Genomic DNA, 26186 nt, shown 5'->3' on the forward strand with positions numbered 1-26186 from the left:
TGATGAGTAGCTTGAAAAGTTATGAGCTCACTTATCTAGTATCCTTGGCCAGATCTCATTTCCCTTCAGAGTACAGTGTTTTTGCTCTACAACAAAGTGATAAGGGGGTTGTCCCTGCCTGTCCACTTCATGGGGATCCCTTTGCACATCCATTGAAATTACAGATGTCCAATGCAGAAACAATAGGCAGAATCATGCCTCCTTCTCACTGTTATGCATAGGGTCAGTGGGCCAGGCTGGAAGTCCTGTTCCTTGTACTTAACATTGTATATATTGAGTTTGATACCCACTATCATATGTGCATGCATGTTTACACACACACACACACACACACACACAAATTCCACTCCACGTATGTATGTATATGTGTACATTCAGGGATGCATTGAGACTGAACTGTGTATTCAGATAGATCTGGGATTGACTTCTAGCTAGCTAACATCTCTGGTTGTGTGACCTGGGCAAGTATCCTTCACTTCTCTGAGTTTTGGGTTTTTTTTTTTTTTAATCTATGAAATAGGACTGGGGTTATAGCTCAGTGGTTGAGAGCTTGCTTAGCACATGTGAAGCACTGAATCTAACAGGCTAATAGGATGGTCAGATGAGGTGATAATCCGTGAGACTTCTGGTGCCAAGGATGCAAACCTCTGATCCTAGGGCCTCTACTCTCTCCCCTTCCGCTTCACTTGTTGACCACATCTAAAACCCCAACAAATGGACATGGGGGTACATGCCTGTAATCCAAGTTACTTGGGAAGCTGAGGCAGGAAGATCAACATGGGCAACCCGGTGAGACCCTGGCTCAAAAAAAGAAAGAAAAGGAAAGAAAAAGAAAAACATTCATGACTATAGTAATGATGCCTATTTGTTGTAGAAAAAAATGTAGAAAACAATTTAAAAATACAATTTAAGTCACTAGTTATGTCACTAAACAAGAATCACCACTGTTAACACTTTAGTAACCATTCTGCCAGGTTTTTCCACTATGTACAGAACAATCAGTATTATATATACAGTTTTGTGATCAGTTTGTTTTCCCCTGCTTGATTAGACTTGGAAAATGTGACACAATTTTCTCACATTGCTCTGGTATATGCATTATTTCCAGTTTTTGCTATTGTATATAGCACTGCAATGAGCATCCTTATTTATACATCTTTGTGTCTGATGATTTCCTTTATCCTTGGGATAAATTGCTAGAAGTGGAATTACCAAATTAGATGGTATGCACATTGCCAAATAACTTATTTTATTTTTCAGTACTAGGGATTGAAAGCAGGGGTATGTTACCGTTGAGCTACATACTCAATCCTTTTTTTAAATTTTTTTTTGAGACAGGTCTTGCTAAGTTGAACTTGTGCTCCTCCTGCCTTGCCTCTGCCTCCCAAGTTGCTGGGATTATAGGCATGTACCACATGGTACACGTGGTAGAAATAATTTCAGAAATTTATTTTTTCTCAGTGAGCATTTATAAAAACTTATTAGATGTCAAGTGCTGGGCCAGGCATAGGTGATACAACTGTGAAGACTATAGACTTATTGCTGCCTCAAGGAGTTTATGGGGCTGGGGAGAGAGGTGAGAATCAGCCAATGAGCACAAGAGCCAGAAGAGTTGGGATGGTCAAGGGCAGGCAGGGAGGGCTATTGGTCGGTCAAGTCCCTCAAGGTGTCCTGGATTATGATTCATTTTTCCTGATTTTCCTCCCATAGACCAGGCTGATGCATAGATGGGAGCCCATAGATCCAGATTTCCTTGGCTGAGACCAACAAGGACAGATATAATATCAGACCTGAGTAGGGGGTCTGGTCAGATCTGTTAGAGTATTTGTTTCTCATCTCTTAATTTTTTTTTTTTTTTTTTTTTGTGTGTGTGTGTGTGTGTGTGTGTGTGGTACTGAGGATCAAACTCAGGACCTTGTGCTTACAAGGCAAGCACTCTATCAACTGAGCCATCTCCCCAGCCCTCATCTCTTAATTTTTAATATTGCCTTCCTCTCTTCAAGCCTCTGCTGTCTCTGTAAAACAAGGTTAGCAGCAGTATCTGTTGCATTGGGTAAGCACAAGAGTTGATGAAGGTCAAAGGCCAAAGGCCTGTTTGATATATCTATCTATCTGTATCTATGAAGAGGGGGAGAGAGAGAGAGAGAGAGAGAGAAGTACATATTCCTAGACCTTTCTAATTTAGCAGGTATGGGAGAGGGACAAGAATTTTCATTTCTACCAAGTGTTCAAATGATATGTTGATGCTGCAGGTCCAGGATGACACTTTGAAAAACAATGATCCAAATTAACTAGGTCATGGCTTCCTGGTCTGATACCTCTGTTTTGCTGCACTCCACAATACAAGAAATATACATGTAGGCCCTGAATTTCTAGATGGAAGGGGTTGTATCTAATCAGCCTCCACAGCTCCAGCTAAGGAACCTTTAAATGATCCAGTGGGTTGAATTGCACACCCCACAAAAGTTATTTAAGTAAGTCCTAATGCCCCAGTACCTGTGAATATGAACTTTTGTAACTAGGGTCTTTGCAGATGTAATCAAGTTAAGATGACATCATTAGATAGGTCCTGATCCAATATGACTGATGTTCTTACAAGAAGAGACATAGAACAAGACATAAGGGAAAAACACTACGTGACAAGGGAAGAAGAGATTGGAGTGCTACAGCAGCAAGCCAAGGATTGCTGGCAAACCACCAGAACTAGGAAGGGGCAAGGGATGATCCCCTACAGGTTTCAGGAGCATAGTCCTCCCCACATCTTGATTTCAGACTTCCAGACTCCAGAACTATAAAAAATACATTTCTCTTGTTTTAAGCCACCCAGTTTGTGGTACTTTGCTATGGCAGTCCTAGGAAACAAATTCCCTGAGGTATCTTTTTACAGACACCACCAACACAACCCTTTTCAAAGTCATGCATTCCTTCATTGGCAGTATGACTCCTCTGTCCCCTCCTCCCTCCTTCACCAAATTTGGGAATGTTTCCTTTCATGCATTCCCTGACTGCGCTGAGCATGAGAGGCTAGGCAGTGGACTTTCACCTGTCGCCTTTTGGCCTTCCTACATTCCCTGAGTGTATTTTATTATCCTTTATATTTCACCTGTCTGAATGGAGAAGGGAATGTGACTGCATAAGCATGTGATGATCTGGGAAAGTCTCATGCTTCTGTCTCTCATCAGTTGTGTTTCATGGGTGTTGGGTAGGGGCCAGGGAAGTCATGGGAGGGTGTACCCCAGGGAAGGGCATTCATCATCATTGCATCATTCCTGTCAAACTGTGCCCTTCCCCTGTCCTCAATGGGGATCTGTCCTCATTTTTGTCTTATTTCAGGCAATTATTAACCTGAAGTTGCCTATAGGGTCTGGAATACAGAGGGGGAAAGAATCCTTATCTCCCTCCCTGCTGGTCATGGATCCTCTAGCCCCCTTACTCTACCAGTTCCTCATGTCCCATGTGACACCATCCTCTTCCTGAAAGGAAGTAGGGAGCTTCTGGTTTGTATGCTGGTGGTCCTTCACTTGACTAAATTTCACTTGTACCTAAAGCTTACCTTGCCTACTTTGCTTCCTACAGATGACACCTGCTGTTCCTTCTGCTTAAAAACACCCTTCCATCCCCACACCACAGGAAGCATTCCTGGAGAGGAGTGGGGTGGGGCTCCTCTGTGCCCCTGGCTTCCCTCAATAGGAGGACCACGTTTTCTGGTGAGTACTGGCTTTCTGTGCCTCTTCACTCACAGGATTGTGCATTCTCCAAGAACAGGGTCGGGACTTACTTTCTTTGCTCTGCAGCCAGGAGCAGATGGTTTGTGGGTCAAAAACCGGTCCTCAGGTGTGGGCTTGTTGAGTGACAGGTTGGAAGTAATGGGTGAACGATAACTATCATTATAATGAAAATTATTATTCATACAAGATTCTTTGTGAGTCTGACCCTGTGTATTCAAAAGTTCCATTTAAGGTTAGAAGATCCCTCTGATCAAGGCCCATTCATCCCCATTGCACGGTGAGCAAACTGAGGACGGCAAAGAGCAATTCTCACAAGCAGTAAGTGATTCAAATCCAAGTCTTCCTGATTCCAAAGCCCGAGTTCCCCACAATTACTGCACCGGCGGAGGGCTGGACTGGCGTATTAGCGGCGCTAGGGCATCCAGGCAGAACCGACCACCAGATTCAGCCGGATTCCCAGTCCCGCTGCGGTTGCCCGGGCGTTCCGGTGACGCGTGCGCAGTGCAGTGGCGGCGCCCCCTGCGGGCGACGCGCGGGAGGTGGTGGTGGCGAAGGGCGCTCGGTGCGCCTGCGCGCGTGGAGCCGGTGGCGGCGCTTGGCAGCGGCTGGGCTGCTGGCGCGGCGGGCGCGGCTATGGCGCAGCCCGGGAAGCTGCTCAAGGAGCAGAAGTACGACCGGCAGCTGAGGTGAGGCGGCGCTTACCGAGCCGAGCGGGAGGGCCGGTGAGCTCCCCTGCGTCCGGGCCCGGCCTGAGCGCGCGGACCGCGCGGGCGGGCCTCCCTCGGGCCTCTGGCCAGGCCCGGCTGTGCGGGGCGCGGGGAGCCGGCGCTCTGGGCTCGGGCCCCGGGTCGGAGTACCTCTTCAAGGCCAGGTCTCCTCTGTCCGGAAGGGCGCGCCCATCCGCCACGTGGTCTGCGGTTGGAAGTGCGCGGTCCCCAGGTCAGCCGGCTCCCCAGGGTGGCCCGCGCCCATGTCCCTCATTTTGCAGAATGGGGTGGGATCGACAGTACCCTATTCTCATTCGCCGAGAGCAGCACCGAGTGCCATTGTCCTAAACCTAGTGCTGTCCAATACCAATATAATGATAGTCTCATGAGAGCCACTTCAGTACATAATTATAACTTTCTAGTAGCCACCTTAAAGTAAAAAGAAAAGGTGAAATAAATTCTTATAACGAGATTTATTTAACCTAGTATGTCCATAATTTTGCCCTTTCAACACGTAATCAATATAAAAAGTTACTATTTTACTTTTTCTTTCATACTATCGTAGAAATCAAGTATTTTGCAGTTACAGCACATCTTAATTCATGCCAGTCTCATATCTGGTGCTAAGTAGTCACATATGGCCAATGACTACCTTAATGGATAGGGCAGATTTAAACCATCAGGCTGATCCTTGGCTCCTTCCCCACCCTTCTGTTTTCCTACTTGCTTTCCCACTTCTTATTAAATATCTTCTATGTGTTGAGTCCATGGAGGTAATAAAAATACTTGTCCTTCTCTTCCTGGAGCCCCCAAGCCAAGAGAAGTTACACTATGTCCCTAAGGACTGAAACTTCCACTTGGACTTACTGTCTAGTGTCAGGGACTTTGGGCACTTAGTTCTGAGAGTGTGCTTGAATGTAGACATAACTTGTGTTCTACAGAGGGGGAAACTGAGTCTTGGAGAAGGTAGGTAACTTGCCCAGAGTTCTCCATATTTTTAAACTCAGGCCCTCTGACTTTTTCAGATCTTGTATTCAGTTGCATCATTACTCCCAAGCTTCTTGGGGAAGAAACAAAGTGACAAAGCCCTTGTAACCCCCGTGTTTTCTTGCAAATTCTTGGAATTCCTATGTTTTGAATGCAGATGTCATCATACATGATCAAGCACCAAAAGAGGGTTTTAAACCAAATCCATTCCATGAAAGGACCAAACTTTACTTTTCATAGTGAGAACTGATAATTGCTTTGGAAGTCTCAGAGGGAAGCAATTAGAAGCAGTTATGTAGCAGCCATCAAGGCCCTGGCTCTCAGGCAAGCTAGAGAATAGAGTGACTTCTTGTTTGGCTCCTTTCTTGAAGCATAGAACCTAGAAATGCACCATTATTCTTAGGCTCATTCTGCAGGTACCAAGGTTCTATGAACAAAATAAGTCTTTGTGCCCTCCTTTCATGAAAAACATGTTTTCCGGTCCAATTGGTTCTTCCAGGCTATTCTTCCATTCATTTTGACAGGTGTTCTGTGATCTGTGGTAGGCACTGGATCTCCAGTGGTGAACATAGCGGGGTGGTCTGGGATGTTATGGAGCTTAGGATGGAGAGATGGATGCTCTGCAAATAAAAAACTGAATGGGGCATTGGTTATGGTTTGCTCTACACAGTAAGGGGAGTCTGCTTTACATCAGGTGACAGGGAAGGCATATCAGTCTTTCTCAGTCCTCTGAGCTGCTGGTACTTGACTGACTATGGCATTTTCTAATGATTTGGCCTCCCCTATACTTCTGTACTGACAAAAAAAAAAAAAAAAAAAAAAAAAAAAGTCAGTTAATAGGGTTTTTTTTGTTGTTGTTGTTGTTGTTTTTTGGTGAAGTCATAACATGTGTGATCACGTACCTTGCCCTGTTAATGATAGGCTGGTGTGAATCATTTCACAGCATACATTTCTAATTCTTATTATTTATTTGTTAATGCATCTACTAATCATGCTATTAGAGTGTTTGTTAGGTATTATATTTTAAAGCACTTTTGTAGAAGTTGATATGAGGCTTTTTAGATGATGATAGTTTAGCTTTCTTGGTACAGCTTTTGCTTGTTTTTGCAGATGTCACAGTGATAAGTCTTATATGAAGATCTTAAATGCACTGGATCCACATAACTTAGGAGAAATGAACTAGAGAGCAGACTAAGTTTTAGGTGCAAGGCATATTTTAGTTTTTTAAGAAATGGAATCTTGCTGTGCTATCCAGACTAGTCCTGAGTTTGACTCAAGGGATCCTCCTGCCAGTCTCCTGAGTAGTACGGATTACAGGTACTCACCATTGCACCTGGTTTTAGTACATTTCTTTAATAATGAGTATAACTCTAGACATTCTGTACTATTAAGTTACTTCACTTGAAAAGCATGATGGACAAAGAGCAAGAAGACCCAGGTTTCTAGTTCTGATTTGACGCTTCTACTGAATCATGCAAAATATAACCTGTCTGAATCTTCAGTTACTGTGTCATAGATATCCTGCAATCTGTTCCTGCCTGACATGTTGCTGTGGTTATCATATCAATTATTCTATGTAAAAAACACTTTAAATCACTGTTCAAGGGCAGGGGAGATAGCTCAGTTGGTAGAGTGCCTACCTCACAAGCACAAGGCCCTGGGTTCAATCCCCAGCACCGCAAAAAAAAAAAAAAAAAAAAAAAAAAAAAAAAAAAATCACTGTTCAAGTGAGAAAGGTTTATTTTTGTTGAAGTTTTTTAAAATGTTGAATTTGTGTCCTTTTAGGTTGTGGGGTGATCATGGGCAAGAAGCTTTGGAATCTGCTCATGTTTGCCTAATAAATGCAACAGCTACAGGAACGGAAATTCTTAAAAACTTAGTACTTCCAGGTAATGTAGTTTGGTGGTTGTGTTCTCAGTTGAGAACTCAACCTTCTTTTAGGTTCTGATCTAGAAATATATATTCTTGACTAACTTGGTTTTATCTCCCAGGTATTGGATCATTTACAATCGTTGATGGAAATCAGGTCAGCGGAGAAGATGCTGGAAACAAGTATGTTCTTTTTTTTTCAAACATAAGTATGTTAGGAAAGGCAGTGTACTGTTCCTCAAGAACAAGGCCTGAATCAGCTTCACATTCTTGATCAATGACTTGACTTTATGGTGGAAATCTTCATTGTGTTTAGGATTGTGGGGAGGAATAAATGAGTTAATACAGGTAAGGTGCTAGCTAGCACAGAGTTGTAAAGAAGACCATTAACCAAAGGTACCTATCACCACCATTTTTATTGTTATTAATTCAAAGAAGTAGTCATAATATCCTTATTTGTGAAATTTGGGCACTCTCTAAATCCTTGCATTGTTACTTAGGTGTTAGTATATAATTAACAACCACTGTATTTGGGGATTATGAGAATAATGAAAAATAATACCTTTTTTTTGGGATGTCTTCTGAGTTTAGTCCAGGTGTATCTTTCACCATAATATACTAGCTCTATAAAAACACTGTTTTAAAGATGGTCTATATATCATTCTTTTCAGATTATCATAGTTAGACTTTCAGAGCCTTCCCAAATTAGATTTTTAGCCCATTCTTTCAGGAATTTGGAGTCTGGGATCTCACACTGTATTTGTTGATAGACAGCAATGATAAGAAAATACAATGAAAACCAGAATTTAGTTCATATTTAGCTTTGATATCATTTCTTTGGGTGGTAGTTGAAGTTTCTGCTATATATAGCATAACTCTTTTATTGGTATATGTAAAGAAAAAGTCATGTTATTGTTCTTATTTAATTGATTATAGCTGGATGTGATAAGAATAAGGTTTCTTTTTTCTTTATTGGGGTGGGGGGAGGATAACAGGGATTGAACTTAGTGGATACTTGATCACCGAGCCATATCCTCAGCCCTATTTTGTATTTTATTTAGAGACAGGGTCTCACTGAGTTTCTTAGCACCTTGCTTTTGCTGAGGCTGGATTTGAACTTGGAATCTCCTGCCTCAGCCTCCACAGCCACTGGGATTACAGGTGTGCACCACCATGCCCGGCAGGTTTCTTTTTCTTATGAAGCCAGGAGCTTGTGGCACAAAATAGCACACTGGTTATGATCAGCAATGTTTTAGTTAACTCTTTGCTGCTATAACCGAAAGACCTGACAAGAACAAGAGAAGGAAAAGTTTATTTTGGCTTTCAGTTTTAGAGGTTACTTCCATGAACAACTAATTCCATAGCTCTGGGCTTGAGGTGAGGCAGAACATCATAGTGGAAGGGTATGGCAGAGGAGAAGTCAGGACATGGCAACCATGAAGTATATATAGAGAGTGCTGCTCTCCAAAGACAAAATATAAATCCCAAAGTCACACCCCTCCAGTGACCTACTTCCTCCAGCCACTCCCTACCTGCCTACAGTTACCACCCAGTTAATCCCTATCTACTGATTAGATTGCAGTTCTTATAATCTAATCATATCACCTCTTCTTGAACCGTTTCTTGCATTGACTCATATGTGTGATTCTGGGGGACACCTCCTATCTAAAGCACAACGAGCAGCCTCACATCTGGGTTTGGAACATGATATGGGTATGTGTGGAAAAAGCCTGAATAAATCTGTTTTAGTTTCTTGCAGAAGCAAATGTTTCCATACAGCATTTCCCAAGCGTAGTATGAGGAACATAGGCTCTAGAGAATGTTAATAGCTGTTAAATGGGCCAGTGGCTTCTATGGTCAAGGAGTTTGGGAAGTGGGTCCAGTGAAGTTAAAATTTCTTCACTATAAAATTTAATATTATGTGTATAATGTGTATTATGAATTTCCAGGAAGAAAATACAGCATTGTGGTATTTCCCTCCCCTCCCCCCCTTTTTTTTAACTTGGGAACTCTTTTCTCTCAGAGCATTTTGTGAAATTTGTATTCTCTGGTACACACTTTGGGAAACTTGATTTATTAGCTCAACTTTTTTTTTTAAGATTCATCTGATTTTCTTTCTCCAAGAAGACTGTTACAATCTGTTATCAAAATAGTGTTTGTTTTATATTATGAATGCAATACACATGTTATTATAAACAATAATTTCCTTTATAGCTTTATAAGCCTTTAATTGTGTTTTTTATTCTACTTTAGTTTTTTCCTTCAAAGAAGCAGTATTGGCAAGGTAAATGTTTGTTATAGAATATAGTTGTGTGTTAGCATTTAATAATGCCACTATGTCTTGATTACCTGAAAAGTTTTGACTTGAAAGAGCTTATTCTCTGAGAAAAAAGTTGTTAGCTCATTTTTCTAATCTGATAAATCTTTATATGTTTGATAGTTTAAGAATTTGAGTAGCAATATCCAGAGGATGGAGTATTTTGGTTAACAAAATTTTTAACTGGAGTTAGCCAAAAGATTATTTTTATATTTCAAACTAAAAAATTATAAAATTGTTAGTGAACTTAGCTTAATATTCTGAATGAAAGCGACAATTCCTTGAATAATTGACTACTTGTGTAGGATTGCAGATGTGGGTGGTTAGAGTGAATCTGAACTTGATCCAGGGTATCCCTCTCTCCTACCTAGGGTTTTTTGGTTATTTGCCTAATCGGAAAAGTCAAGGGCAAATAATGTGGTCATTTAAGAATTCTAGATAATAATGGTTTAGCTCTGTTTAAGTAATATTCAACTTGAGTTTAAACACTGAGGAGCAGAGTTGTCATACATGTGAAATTTTGATAGTTTCACAGTCTGTTTTTCCTCATTTATAAACTGGGGGATTATGTATTCAATAAGTATTTTCTAATTCAAGTCAAATGCTTTGCTTTTAAAAAGAACCGAGCTGAAGCTGCCATGGAATTCTTACAAGAACTAAATAATGATGTCTCTGGAAGTTTTGTGGAAGAGGTATATTTATGCATGTTATTATTTCTGTTTTGAAATGTAATTTTTAATTACATTTAATTTTGAATCTTTGTATCATTGTTTAGTTAGAATTTGTTGCCTACTTATTCTAAATTATCTTGTGTTTCTGCTATGTTTGATCTGATTTTGAAATTACTGGATTTTTTTCCCCCTGTCTTATTTAGAGTCCAGAAAACCTTCTAGACAATGATCCTTCATTTTTCTGTAGGTTTACTGTTGTGGTTGCAACTCAGCTTCCTGAAAGGTAAATTTTGATGTTAAAATATATACTTTTTAAATTTCAATCTTAATAGATTTGCATAGCTTTATTTTTTCTAAGAAATTCTTAAATTCAAGGGAAATCTTCAGTTTGAAGCTCTTGTGTATATTCTAGTGTAGAAAAAGATGGAAAAGAAAATGCCCAGATATAGAAACTTTCTTTAGATGTATTTAGAGCAGTTAAAGTGAACATTGATTTTTTTTTTTTTTAGTGATTAAAAATCAGTCAGAGTTGATTATAGAAATTATTCAGAGGTGTGTATTTTTTTTTTTGGCACTGGGGATTGAATGTAGGGGTGTTCTACCACATCCCTAGCCCTTTTTATTTTGAGACAGGATCTCTGTAAGTTGCCCAGGTTTTATAAATATTTGTTTTCTATCATGGAACTATTTAGGAAGTGTTTTTCAGTAACATTCTTCCTAATACAATAGACTAGGGTTTCATATTCCTCTAGTCTAGTAAAAGTTTACTTTTACTTAATAAATTGTTTGCTTTTTAGTATATTCTTGACTTAGGCAAATGCAAAGTATGTGTCTTTGCATTTATTATTTAGTAAGAAAGTTGCTTTAAGATATTTTCATGTTCAGCATGTTTTATATTTGGCATATATCCATTTGCTTATGTTCTTATTTTGTTTTCCTTTATAGTACGTTACTACGTTTAGCAAATGTCCTCTGGAATTCTGAAATTCCTCTTTTGATCTGTAGGACATATGGACTGGTTGGTTATATGAGGATCATTATAAAAGAACATCCAGGTAAAACTGTTGAGCATATGGTGCTTGCTATTGGTTGCTGTAGTTACAGTTTTAGAAACTTGATAATTTAGAAAGTCTATTTTAAATATGAAGTAAATTTATAGCAGCACATCTCTGGTTATAGGTTCAAAGTGGCAGTCAGACTCAATATGCTATTTTTTTTTTTCAATATGCTTTAATCTACTATTGCTTTACATAGCATTATAGAAAGATACAAAGCGGAGATACAACTGTACAGCTGCTTCTTGTTAGAAGGTCCAGCAGCTATGCAAGTACCTAGTTTCCTTTGCCCTCTAACCCACACAGGGCTGCCACAGGAGAGAGCCTAGATATGTGAGTCACTCTGACACATAAAAGACACATCACCTTTTTCCCTACCAGTCTTCTTTTTTGTTCAGTATTGGAAATTGGTCCTAGGGTTTAGCACTTTCTAGGCAAGTGCTCTACCACTGGGCAGCATCCCTAGCCCTACACCAACCTTTTTATTCCATTCTCATGCAGGTTTCCCCAGTTTATGAGCAATTCCATATGACAAGGAAGGCATTTACCTGACTGCTGTTTCCAAGGAAGCAGTGTTATAGGAGACCAAAGTAATTCATAGGTCGGCCTACATTGATTCAGGGTTGATCTTAGCCCTTTACTTATGAATATTGTAACCTTAGATTTTCATAAATTTTCATTCAGAGCTCATACAATATTCCATATTTGCTCAAGGAAATGTTTTCATCCTGTGCCAGCTGTGAGCCAGAGATAGCCATTGGCATTGACAGCATCATGGAGGAGTAGTATCTGTATGGGCAGTTAGGGAGTGGTTTGTTGAGTACAGTTCTGGTAGGTGATGGTGGGCTATTTAAGAGTTGTAAATGGGAGGATGACAGAATGAAATTTTTAAATTTTAAATGGATGGATCACTCTGAAGTTACGGGGAATGTATGGGTTTAAAAGGGGCAAAGATTGGAGGCAAGGGTTGATGTTTGTATATATTTTATTTTTTATTTTATTTTTATTTTTATTTTATTTTATTTTATTTTATTTTTATGGTAATTGAGATAGAACCCAGGATGCTCAACCACTGTGCTATATCCTGTGCTCCTCCCCTCCCTTAAAATTTTTGGACAGGGTCTAAGTTGCTGAGGACGGCCTCGAATTTGTGATCCTTATGCTTCAGCCTCCTGAGTCACTAAAATTACAGGCATTGCTGTTAGTAAATTTCCAGCGGTCTAGGAAAGGGAGAGAGGAAACAGTGAGAACCCTGAACTTAGGGAAGATGTTATAGGGTTAGGGAAGAAGAAATAGGAGGTAGATTATAATGAAAGTTAACATTGCTAGCTGTGTGGATTATTTTATTTACTCTTTCCAAAATCTTCATGAAGATAGATACAATTATATGTTTTTTACAGATGAGACACAGATTGTTATTTGCCTAAGTTCACATAGCTATCAAGTGACAGAATTGTACCTTGTTCTAAACACTAAATAAAATTGCACACTCTCTTGTACTTCCCCACACAGAGAGTAGTATACAAAGTGAGGTTAGGAAGTTGGTAGCAACTGATGTTGGGGCCAAGAAAACAATAAAACAAGATGACCATTGGGTTTCTAGGGAAGGGACATAGGTAGATAGTGATGCTCTCTTATTTAAGACCACAAGAGGAGCAAGGGTGGATTGTCAGGTATTTGTACATATGTTTTGTCAGTTTTGAGCTTTTTAAATTACCATAAATTCTATTCTAAAGGAATTTTAGTTTTACTTTTATTAAAACTTATATTCTACTTAAAATTTGTGCATTTTATTATTTATAAATTGTGACCTCAATAACATGGTGAAAAAAATCTGTAGGCTCTGTGACCATTTGAAAATTATAGATTTATTAAGTTCTTATAATGTGTAGCTGCAGTTTTGCTAAAGAATTGTTTCTTTTTGGATTATTTGTTTCACAGTAATAGAATCTCATCCAGATAATGCATTAGAGGACCTACGACTGGATAAGCCATTTCCTGAACTGAGAGAACATTTTCAGTCTTATGATTTGGATCACATGGAAAAAAAGGTTGGTAGTGTGTGCAACCTTATGTTTGTAGACTTAAGACTTTTTTTTTTTAACCTAAGGTTTCTGAATTATACCAATGTGAGATAATAGTGTAAACCTCCATATTCCTGTCATCCAGATCACACGATAACATTTAAAAAAAATTTTTTTTAGTTGTTAGTGGACCTTTATTTTATTTATATGTGGTGCTAAGAATCGAACCCAGTGCCTCACACATGCTAGGCAAGCACTCTACCACTGAGCCACAACTCCAGCCCCACATTTTATCTTACTTATTACCAGTAAATTTATTTTTCCCCAAATTAATAAAAGAAAAAGCTTTTTTTTTTTTGTGGTGCTGGGGATTGAACCCCAGGGTCCTGTGCTTGCGAGGCAGGCACTCTACCAACTGAGCTATATTGAAAAGCTTCTTTATTGAAGAAAAGTACAAACTGAACATCTCTGTAATTACCACCCAAATCAAGAAATTGGACCTTAACATCCCAGCAGGCTCTTCATAATCCTTTCCTATTTTTTAAAAATAGTTTGGAATTGGATTAGATGTTTGTTGAAATTGAGCCTATTAAAACTCATTTTTAGTGTTGGAAAATTACCAAGGAAACTATATATTACAATATTTGTAACAGACTATATAATTTAAAGAACATATACATTTTTCCCACCTGTATATTAATTAAAATGTAGGTATCTTTTTGGTTTATCAGAAAGTACAGAGAATATTTCCTATTCTTAGTCTAGGATTGCTATCTGAAATTGAGATTTGAACTGTTTTTGAGTAGCAGCCTCTGAGCCTTTTTTCTTGCTGGAAAAATGGGAACATAATACCTACCTAACATACAAGGGTTACATTGGACACTGCCTCTAAAAAATATTTCTAAAGTAGCCAGGCATCCAACTACACGTCTGGAATGCCAGTTTCACAGAATGTTGAGGCAGGATGATTGAAAGTTTGAGGCAATTTAGTGATGTCTCAAAGGAAAAAGATGCTGTGGGTGTAACCCAATGGTAGAATGCTTGTATAGTATGTGCAAGGCCCTGGGTTTAATCCTCATTGCTGCAAATGAACAAATAAAAAAATTATATAACGGTTTTTATTTGCCCGGTTTGTTTTCTTTATTTATTCTACATATATCAGGAGCTAATCATAAATATTGTTGAACTGGGTGTGATGGCATATGCCTGTAATGCCAGCAATTTGGGAAGCTGAGGCAGGAGGATCAGCAATTTAGTGAGGCCCTAAGCAACTTAGTGAGACCCTGTCTCAAAATAAAAAGGGCCCTGGTATCATTCATAAATAATTAAATAAACAAATAAATAAATATTGTTGAAAACAAGATGGTAGAATAAAGAATTGTTATTAACTAATACTGATATTTTCTTTGATTTGTCTCTCATTTTTAGGACCATAGCCATACTCCTTGGATTGTGATCGTAGCTAAATATCTAGCACAGTGGTATAGTGAAGTATGTCCTTTTTTTAAAAAAAAAAAAATTCCATATGTGACTATTTTCAATTTATTATAAAGAATTTCCTTGGAGGGAATGGGAGATTAATTTTTTTCTTCATGGGGTAGTAGGGCAGGTGGGAGCTTTTAAATTTAAATCTAGCAGTTCCTCTTTTTATATTGATATTTTTATTAACGAATTGAAATTTGAATAGATGTCATTCTGAAACTGGCAGGGGGGAATGAATACAGAGAAATGGCCTGCAGTTTCCATTTTCTATCAAGTGAACCTCTGAGGTATATATTTGTCAATGAAATCTCATGTGGAGAATGGGGGAAACTTTGGACTCTAAATTTCCATATTTTGAGTTTTTATAACTAGATTTTTAAAATTTTTAACCAATTTAGACAAATGGACGAATACCTAAAACCTATAAAGAAAAAGAGGACTTCAGAGATTTGATTAGACAAGGTAATATTATGGGATGTTATTAAGTATTGTATAAAGTTTGGAAAGCAAATTGCTTGAAACAGATGTTTAGTAGATTTCTTTTAATACATTTATCAAATGATGCCGTCAGAACTTTTATTTTATTTTCCTCTGGGGAGGTGAAGGAGCCCATTCCTTGTATAGTTTTAAGAAGAACAAATGATGAGCCATATTTCTTCTTAAGGTTTGATATTCTAATTCTCCCTTCAGACTCTGACAGGATTATTTCTGTAGTGTTGGGGGGGCCAGAGTGAGAAGAAAAGGGCTATTGTTTGTTAATCATTTCCTATTTTAATAGGAATTTTAAAGAATGAGAATGGAACTCCAGAAGATGAAGAGAATTTTGAAGAAGCTATTAAAAATGTGAACACAGCACTAAATACAACTCAGGTATTAAAAGAGTTGCAGAGTAATTCATATTTGAAAGATATTTTCCTACTCAGAAGGCTGAGACAAGAGGATTGTAAGTTTGAGGCCAGCCTGGGCAACTTTGACTCTGTCTGTAAATAAAAAAATAAAAACACCTGGAGATGTAGCTCAATGGTAGAATACTAGTGAATTTAATGCCTGGAACTGTAAAAGAAAAAAGAAAAAAAAAAGGCTAGAAATAAAAAACTTTTCCAAAGTTCTCAGATGTAAAAGTTTATTGTAAATAATTTATTTAGTTAATATTTCCTAAATGTATAGTTAAAATATCTGTAATACAACTTAAGTCTTGTTTAAATAATTAAAATTTTGTGGGTTGTGGGTATAGCTCAGTGGTAGAACACTCGCCTACTGTGTGTGAGGCCCTGGGTTCAATCCCCAGCACAAGGATAAAGGGAAAAAAAAAAAAAAAGGATTTTGTATTATCCTTGTTAAAATATATGTCTGTGCTTTAGCATTTAATATTGATACAGTAATTTGTATAAATTATTTGAAGTATATGATTTGTGAATATCAATAGTTTGGGGGTAGGAATTTTATAATGAAGATGGTATTTTGTTGGTCCAAAATAGTGTTGCCTGAAAAGTTAAATTTTGTTACCCTGCATTTTCTTCTGACAGTAATTATTTGGATATAATGGAAGATGTTCTAAATAACATTGTATACTTTAAGATTATTTGGAGGATAACTTAGGTGCTTTTTGTTTTGGTGTTTTATTGTTGAAGTCTGGCCATTGAAGGTTTTTGGAAACTTTGAAATAACAAACCTGCTAAATGAAGTTAGAATTTTCTTGTAGTTTAAAACAGCAAAATTGCTGCTTTTCAACATTAGGAAAGCCCTTAAACTATCATTGCAGACTTTTTGAAGACAATGAAACAGTGTAGCTAAATGATTAAAGTTTATGCTTTGTGAATCAATATTCTTGGGTAATAAAATTTTTCTATTTCTTATTTAGAGTGATATAAGATCTGTGCATTTCACTGACTATAAAATTAACCCACAGTTTAAAAAAAATAAAGTTCTAGTGGTTAGGGAGACAGTAAATAAACAGATATAAATGTACTGGTTGCTGTTAACAAAATTAGAGCAGAACAAAGGGTCAAAAAAGCATGATAGGCCAGAGGTGGTCTGGGTTCAGGAGGCAATTTTAGATGGGGGTGAGGGAGACTCTTGAAGAGATGCATTTAAGCAAAAGCCTGAGTGAAGTGATATGCAGAGTTCTGGTGGAAACTTTTCAGGCAGGGGAAACACATATGCAAAGGCCCTGAAGTAGAATGAAGCTTGGCATTTGTTCAAGGGTCAGTGGGAAAGCTAGTGTAATTGAAGTGAAGAAGTGGGAAAGTGGTGGGAAGGATTTGAGTTTAGAGGGGCAGAAAGGGCCGGATCATAACAGGGCTTTGCAGGCCACTGAAGGGAAGTGGAATAATCTGCTTTGTATTTCTCAAAGTTCATTTTGATTCTTATGAGGAGACAAGAATGGAAGGAACTGAGGTTAGAAGCAGGAAGATCAGTTAGGGGGTTTCAACCAAGAAATTTCTTTTTTCCATACCATAGTAGAATTAAAGCCTATTAATATGTGATGATCTTGCTTGCTAATAAAATAAAACAACTTAGTTTTTTTCATAGTGGTTGCATCTTTCAATAGCCTCTAGTTAGAGTGCAGGGATTTCAAATTGTTTTGACAAGCCAGAAAACCATGAAGAACTATGAATCTGACTTAGTAGTAATGTCTGTGATCTTTGTTGTCTTCCGATGTAACTATATAAAATGACTTATTTGAGCTCCTTTACTCCATTTAGGATGTAGGAGAATAAGCCTACCTTGAATGCTAGCAGTGGGCAGGAGAGGACTTTCTTCCATTCTTTCTTTCCCCATCTGAGCTCCACCTGGTTCTGGTTCTAAATAAAACTAAACAAATCAGAAGTTGGTATTTTACTACACTCTGAGAATTTAAAGAACTTACTTGAAGAAATAACAAATAAGGTGGGCAAGTTCTTAGTACAAATAAATGTTTCATGTTCTTTTGTTAGATTCCAAGCAGTATTGAAGATATATTTAATGATGATCGCTGCATAAATATCACCAGACAGGTAACAACAAGTAAAAAATAATGCTGCTTTAATCTTGAGGTCAAAATAAAACACTGCTTAATGTTATTATTATTATTTTTTTTTCTGATTCTGTTAGACTCCACCATTTTGGATTTTAGCTCGTGCCTTAAAGGAATTTGTGGCCAAAGAGGGTCAAGGAAATTTACCTGTTCGAGGCACAATTCCTGATATGATTGCAGATTCGGGCAAATATATAAAACTACAAAATGTGTAAGTCACTGTTTCCAAACTATGTAACAGTTTAACCTGTTTATATTAGAGATAAACATTTTATCAGTCAGAAATTGAATGGAAGTCTATTATAACCTTCCTGTTTTAAAAATAATTTAGGGAGCAGTATTTTTTTTGCTTTTGTATGTTTTTTGGTTTCTTGATAGATTTTATTTTTTAGAGTAGTTTTTCGTTTAAAACAAAATTGAGTGGAAAGTACAGAGAGTTCCTGTCTATCCCTGGGGGCAGATCTTTTTCTTTCAAATTTCAATATAAAAACCTACCATTTGATCGCTTACTTAGTGCTGGGAACTATTCTATGCATTGAATAATTTAAAACAATGATTCACAACCTTATAAGAGATACTGTTACTGTCCCTATTTTACAGATAAGGAAACTAAAGCCTAGAAAAGGTAACTTATTGAAGTCAGACAGTTGATAAATGACAGAACCATAGATTTGAACACTATGAAACTCAGTTTCAGAGCCTTTACTCTTAGCCATGGCCTTCTAACACCATGAAAACCAGTTTCAGAACCTTTACTCTGTAATTTTGAACTGGGAAGTCCTTATTTTGATTTTTTTTTTTTTTTTTTTTTTGTCATTAGTCTTTCATAATTTAAAGAGCCCATAATTATAGATATCTGCTATACAGTATTACTAGCCTGACCTAGATAGACTGTTACAGAAATGGGTCTGCATGGATATTACCTTTGTATAGTTGGGACTAATGCCAGTGAACCAGGACTACTGGCTTGGTTTCTTCAAGGGCCAAATTATGTCACACAAGAGAAGATCTCACTTGTTGTTTAACAAATCTGAGTGTGTTGTCATAGTCTAAGAGTTCAAGTACTCAAAACTTGGGAAATGTCAATTGAGAGTAAAAAGAAGTACGACCTCACATGGCAAGTAGTCAGCTTAACCACTAATCATTTTAGAGGGTGAAATGTAAATAGACCTAAAGAACAGTTTTATATGAATTTGTAGATGGGCAGTTTTGAGTCTAACTTTTCTTGGACTTGACTTCAAAGAGGTAAGTCATGTTTTTTAGTGATAAATTTTATCAGTTCCTCTGTTAGAGAATCTTGGGTTGTGGATCCCTCTAAGAGGACAAAAGTTGGATGCTCTTAATTACAGTGGGAGCCTCAGTTTTAGTGGGCTCCAAGAGTCTATCACCAATACTGGAAAGATCCTCAACCACTAAAAGGTGCTGCTGGTAGCATATCTTTAGCACTTTTGTGTTTCATGTTTCTAGAGCAGTATTTTTTAGGAAAAGGAAATTTTTTTGTTTGCTTCACAATAATAATTTAAATTTGGCTAACTTTATAAAGTTTGTTAATTGTAGTTTTTTGTTGTTCTTTTCTAGTTACCGTGAAAAAGCAAAGAAAGATGCTGCTGCTGTGGGCAATCATGTTGCCAAATTGCTGCAGTCCATTGGCCAGGTAAGCTGCTGGCACACTGTGCGTTTGATAGTTCATTTCCCTACACACCTAGTTGTGAAACTCCACTCAGAAAGGGGTTAGAGAGAGAGGGCATGGCACTAGCTCTGTGCCTCCTTAGAGGGAATGCTCACTTGCCTACCTGAGGACACCAGTTATAAGGAAACAAGGTGTTTTTGAAGTGCTCTCCCAGCCTTGGAGATAGCCAGTCTCCCCATTTCACAGCCATTGGCTTTCTGCTACACCCTGTGTTAATCTTCTCTTTATACTGGAGCAAACCTCCTTTTATCTCTTTACAGGCACCAGAGTCTATTTCAGAGAAAGAATTAAAATTACTCTGTAAGTCTCCTTGGATTCATTTCTTTATTTCACTTGATAAAAATGTGCCACAGGGAATGTTCCCAGGAATTTTAAGTGGTTGAAATTCTAAGTTTTCCATAATCTCAATGGCATAGATATAAATTTTGCACCTTGTATCTATGTTGGCGTTTGTTCTAAAGCTGGATGTTGGGTATTTGAAAGTTTACTCTGTTCTGTCTTCTTTGGGGTATATTTAAAAGTTTCCATAATACAAAGTTGGTTTTTTTTTTTTTTTTTAAATGCCTTATATAACTGGGTATAGTGTTGTATACTGTAATCCCTATGACTTGGGAGGCTAAGGCAGGAAGATCCTAAGGTTAAGGTCAGTGTGGGCAATTTAGCAAGATCTTGCCTCAAAAAAAAAAAAAAAAAAAAAAAACAAACTACAACAACAATAAACAAATATAAAGGGCTGGGGATGTAATTGAGTAGTAGAGCACCTCTGGGTTCAATCCTTAGTACCACCACTCTCTCCTTTAAAACAACTTCTCCATAAAAATGAGGATTACTATTTATTGAGCCATATCAGGCATTGCGCTAGGTATACACTTTATATATTTGTCACATTTCATCCGCATAACAACTCTCAAGAGTAGACAGTATTATCCCCATTTTATAGATTAAAAACTGAGGCTCAAAGAGGTGTCACCTGCTTACTCAGTGCTTAACTATTTGTGCCAACAATATGAATTTAAGATGACTTGTGTTCTACTGCCTTCTCTGCTAACGATTAAAGCCAAATAGAACACGTTGTCTTACTCCCATGTCTGTGAAGTGTACATAGAAAAACTTCCTGTTCTTTTTTTTTTTTTTTTTTTGTGGTGCTGGGGATTGAACCCAGGACTTTGTGCATGTGAGGCAAGCACTCTACCAACTGAATTATATCCCCAGTCTGAAAAACTTCCTATTCTTAAGGTTGCCTGAGATTTGTAATATTCATCTGTCACAACCATTATTTCCAAAAAATCTTTCCTTTGTTCAGGCAGCAATTCTGCATTTCTTCGAGTGGTAAGGTGTCGATCTTTAGCTGAAGAATATGGTTTGGATACAGTTAACAAGGATGAAATTAGTAAGTGTAATAACCTTTTGATGCTAGGTTAAAAGATAAATATTTTGTGTATTATAGTGTCAAGTATATGGTGATAATATAAAAAATAACGTGAATATTTATACTAATCTTATTCTATAAACCTATCCAAGCAATTATAATGTATGCATATTATATAAAAACTTTTTATACATAAAGTAATGTCACTGAGTCCATTGTATGCTATATATGAGCTAAAGTCATGTTACTACTTCAGTAGATATTGTGTGACTCCAGTTGTTACTCATAAGACCACTGAGTTACATCTTAATACATTTCCCCTTATTATTTTATTTATTTACCATTTTCTATTTTATTGTCACAAAATACTTAATTTGTGGTAATATTGTCTTGTATCCTGAAACTTGAGTATATAGTAAATTTTGCCCTTTGTTGTTTATATGTTGCAAATTATACAAATCATACTCATTGTTTTTTTTCCCTTTCAGTTTCCAGCATGGACAATCCAGATAATGAGATAGTATTATACTTAATGTTACGGGCTGTTGATAGATTTCATAAACAACATGGTAGATATCCAGGTAAGAATAGCAATGAAGTTACCAAATGTAATAAAGTCTTTATTTTTTAAAGTATTTTTTTTGTTGTCAATGGACCTTTATTTTATTTATTTATATGCAGTGCCGAGAATCGAACCCAGTGCCTCCACACATGCTAGGCAAGTGCTTTACCACTGAGCCACAACCCCAGCCCCTGTAATAAAGTCTTGAATAAACATTTAAATCAAATTTAATCTTTAAGTGTTCCCTGGATATTTATAACAGTGGTATTTGAATTTCATGTTGTAAACAGATTAGATGTAGTTCATCCCAGAGAGGATGTAATTTTGCAAGTAGTGCTTGATTCTAAACTGTAATAGAGGAATGTTTGTTGGATGTGTATTAAAGAAAACTTTTTTGCCAGGTGTGGTGGCACACTTCTGTAATTCCAGTGATTACAGAGGCTAAGGCAGGAGAATTGCAAGTTTGAGGCCAGCCTCAGCAACTTAGGCCTTCTGCAATTTAGTGAGATCCTCTCAAAAGAAAGAGGACTGGGGATTTATTTAGCCCAGCATCAAACAAAAAAAACCCAAAAAAACGGAGAGAGAAACTTTTTCTGTTAGTTACCATAGTTTTCTTCTAAGATTCACTTATTTTAATCCAGCAGAACAGAAAAGTCATAAGAAGTATGCCAGTGGCTTCTGAACTCAGAATATTGAAGATGTTGGAACTTCTTTGTTTAGTATTATTTGTCTGCAAATGTAGTAATTAGAGAATTGGCATGGTCTCAAAGGTCTTTGGTTGTTAAGAATATTTTTATTCTTGGTAATTTTAATTGTTTAGGATTATTGCATAGCAATATATTCTAGACCTGTCATCAACCTGTTGCCCCATATAAAGTAGTCATACCTACGGATTACAGTCATAATGAGCAAATTTACCAGAAGGGGAGGAAAAGGGAATAAATGCCAAATATGTATTGCTTTGTACATATTATTTGATTAGAATATATTTTGGTTATTTATTGCATTACAGAACACCCCAGGACTTAGTGGTTTAAAACAAATTACTGTCTCATGATTTTGTGGATTAACTGGGCTCAGGCAATTGCCTTTTGAGGAAGGTTTGTTTGTTTACTTATTTATTTAGCAGTCTGGGGTTGAATCCAAGACACTGGGCTATATGTATAGCCCTTTTTATTTTATTTTGAGACAGGCTCTTGCTGAGTTGCCCAGGTTGGCCTTGAATTTAACAGTCCTCTTGCCTTAGCCTCCTGAATAGCTGGGAGTACAGGCATGCACCACTAAGCCCAGCTGGGAGAGGGCTTGCCTGGACTAGAATCATTCTCATCTCTTATTTGAGTTAGACATTCAAAAACACATTTTCATTCACATGATTGTCACCTTAGTCAGGATGGCAGGAACAACTAGGGACTGACTAGGATTCTATTTCCATGTGGCTAATTTGAGGTTTTTGTTGTTGTTTTGTGATACTGGGGATTGAACCCAGGGGTGCTCCAACACTGAGCTACATCCCTAGCATTGGGAAAAAAAACATGTTTTTAAACAGGGTCTCACTAAGTTGCCATAGGATGGCCTCAAATTTGCAATCCTCCTGCCTCAGCCTCTTGAGTAGCTGGGATTACAAGCTTAAGCTTCCTTTTAGCATGGCAATCCAAGAGTAGACCTCTTATATTATAGCTGACTTCCATTAAAATTCCAAAAATGGAAGGTACAAGGCTATTTATGACCTCTTGGAAGCCACACAGCATTACTTATGTTGTCCTATTCATTTCATGGGGCCAGCTTAAAGATGGGAAAGGACTGCATGAGAGCTTGAAAGGGTATTTTGGGTGCTGTCATGTGAGACTAGCTACCAGATAGGGCACAGGCTTTGGAGTTAAATCTGGGTTCCGATCCAAGTTCTGTCACTATCTCTGTGACCTTGGTAAACCACTGTTTCTCTCCATGTCTCTGTTCTCTATGGAATAGCATATACAGTATCTACTCTTATTAGATTATAATGGTTAAATGTGTGAAATATGAAAATCACTTAACATTGCTAGCACCTTTGCAAGTACTCAGTAAAGGATAGGCGTCACTATTATGAGGAGGAATAGTGATAAGTATTTAAACCAGGAAATTGAAAGGTTGATTTTTTTTAATAATACCTAAATATTATAATTGTGTTTCTCCTCCAGTAGTAATAACCATACCTTACCCTTTGGAGATATTATATTTTAATCATTAAGAACTTCCTGGGGGCTGGAGTTGTGGCTCAGTGGTAGAGCTCTTGCCTAGCATGTGTGAGGCACTGGGTTCAATCCTCAGCACCACTTAAAAAAAATTAATTAATTAATTAAAGAAAGATTGTGTCCATCTACAACTAATTTTTTTTTAAAGAACTTCCTGGGTTCATATCTTAATTTTGCTATTTATGAGCTAAGTAGAATAATCTGTCTGAGCCTCAGTTTTCTTATCTGTAAAAATGAGGATAGATACTAACTTCCATCTCTCCATGGCTCAGTTTTCTCATCTATCTAGTACCTACTTCATAGGGTTGTTTTGAGGATTAAATCAATTAATATAAATGGGGTACTTAGTAAAGTGTCCAGCATCTATTGGTATCCAATAAATGTTACCTATTATTATAGCTTTATGTTCTTAGTGTCATTTAGTCTCTTAGAAATGAATAAGGAAGACTATTTTTTTTAATAAAGGGTATAAATAGAACATTTTCTCATTTAGTTCTTTTATTAAATAATTATTGCCCCAATATCCAGGTAATCTTCTAGATGCTGGGTAGGGAGCAGTTGATAAGGACGTATTGAACTTGAATTTGTAATAGATTTTAGTTGGTTTCTTTTATTATAGGTTTCCAATATTTGCAAATAATTGGTTTCATTCTTATTTTTGTTCTTCAGTTTCAAATCTTACTATTTTGATTAGAACATCTGAAACTGGATTAAGTAAAAGATGTAGTAATTAATTTTGAATTACATATTTATTTTAGTGAAAATTAATTTATATATATATATATATATTTTGTTTTTTAGGTGTATGTAACTATCAAGTTGAAGAAGATATAGGAAAGTTGAAGTCCTGTCTCACTGGCTTCCTTCAGGAGTATGGGTTATCTGTAACGGTGAAAGATGATTATGTCCATGAATTGTGAGTATTCTTTAGGGTATATAAGAGATAATATACCTGCCTGTCATAAGGCTAATCTGTGTTCATTATCTCCATCCTTTCCTACAGCTGCCGATATGGAGCTGCTGAGCCACACACCATTGCTGCATTCTTGGGGGGTGAGTTCCACAGATTACCTGTTGTTATATAACACAGTCACTATTTTAATATGAAGTTTTGTTTTCTTAGCTATTTTAATTAGGGAGGTCATCTGCTTTCTCCCTTCTGTCTCTCCCACTGTCATCCATCATAAATTTCTAGAGTCATTAGTCCTTCTAAAGGATAGTTTTGATCATGTCCTTCACTTAACTTTCTGCACCAAATACACACTTGTACACAGTGCCTCCCTCTCTCCAGCAGTTCTCATAAACAAATCCAGGGACCTTAGGTTGACATTAAAGACCCTGTGTTCTGGTTCCCTTAGCTTTTTTGGCTTAGTATTACTAAACTACTTGTTTTTACCCAAGACATTCACTTTGATTTCCTGCTCCTAGATCTTTTCTCCTCTGGGTCCACAAGGCTTAAAAATATATTTCCTATGTGTCTAGAACCTACCTGTTCTTCAAGGCCCAATTAAAAAATGCCACCTCCTTCATAAAAACTCCCTTCACCTGTCCCCCTCCCTCACTGTACTTCCAAGTCCTTGTCTTGGTTTGGGCTACTGTAACAATATAGACTGAACACCTTGCAAAACAACTGTTCTGGAAATCTGAGATCAGGGTGCCAGCATGGTTAGTGTCTGGTGAAAGCCCACTTCCTAGTTCATAGATGGCTGCCTTGCTGTGTCCTCGCCATTTTTTCATGGTAGTTGTTTTTCTTTTGTGTTTTGTTTTGAGTAGTTATATAAGACTGGCACATGTAGTATAGATCCTTTCTAAATTACAAATGCAATTTGAATGAACATATCTTTATTTATCCTTTGTTGTTATAAAACAGGCACAAGGTAAAAATCAAATGCAACAGAAGGGTGTTCTTTGAGAATATTTTATGTATCTGTATCCTTTTAAAAAGGTCCGTTGATCAAACTACAGTTCCCTCACTATATCTTGCCAATCTTTCTAAACCACCATAATTTAAAATACTTAATTCTTTTAATTTGTGGCTTAATATCCTATTGTGTAAAAGTCTACAAAAACTTTTATTTCCTTTAATGTAGTTATATAAAGAATTGAAATATTAAATTTTTAAAATTTACTCTTCAAAGATTTTCTTTTCTCTTTTTTTCTTGCAGGAGCTGCTGCTCAAGAAGTTATCAAAATAATTACCAAGCAATTTGTAATTTTTAATAATACTTACATTTATAGTGGCATGTCACAAACCTCAGCAACTTTCCAGTTGTAGAATAAGCACCCTGTAGTGTTAATTGAAGCTGTAATTGCCTTCAGGTTGTGCTGTAGTCTGTAAAACTCAACTAAAGGACAGCTGTTAAATTGTTTCCTCAATAAACTTTTTTCTCATTTGTAATAACAGTAGTCTTATTCTTTGAGGTGAGGGAAGGAACCAATCATTTCCTCAGAGAATAAAAGCTATCTGTTTATTATTGA

The 26186-nt window shown here is 37.2% G+C and overlaps 1 protein-coding gene across 3 annotated transcripts; it reads left to right on the top strand.

The window, feature by feature from the left end:
* The first annotated feature begins 4264 nt into the window (after positions 1 to 4264).
* Positions 4265 to 26186, top strand: NAE1 (NEDD8 activating enzyme E1 subunit 1). 3 transcript variants are annotated; one of them, XM_079117867.1, is made up of 20 exons: positions 4265 to 4414; positions 7208 to 7311; positions 7414 to 7474; positions 9545 to 9575; positions 10229 to 10300; positions 10483 to 10562; positions 11285 to 11334; positions 13276 to 13385; positions 14787 to 14849; positions 15239 to 15302; positions 15619 to 15710; positions 17777 to 17836; positions 17934 to 18067; positions 19435 to 19510; positions 19807 to 19846; positions 20850 to 20936; positions 21404 to 21496; positions 24510 to 24624; positions 24712 to 24761; positions 25874 to 26186. In XM_079117867.1, the coding sequence occupies exons 1-20, from the start codon at positions 4362 to 4364 to the stop codon at positions 25981 to 25983; spliced, it is 1545 nt and encodes a 514-aa protein (XP_078973993.1). In that variant the 5' UTR covers positions 4265 to 4361; the 3' UTR covers positions 25984 to 26186. The 3 variants fall into 3 exon arrangements, with proteins under 3 accessions (XP_078973993.1, XP_078973992.1, XP_078973994.1); XM_079117866.1 differs by having other exon boundaries at positions 11225 to 11334; positions 25874 to 26182; XM_079117868.1 differs by lacking the exon at positions 14787 to 14849 and having other exon boundaries at positions 11225 to 11334.

This window comes from Sciurus vulgaris (assembly GCF_902686455.1).
Source record: "Sciurus vulgaris genome assembly, chromosome: 17".
NCBI lineage: Eukaryota > Metazoa > Chordata > Mammalia > Rodentia > Sciuridae > Sciurus > Sciurus vulgaris.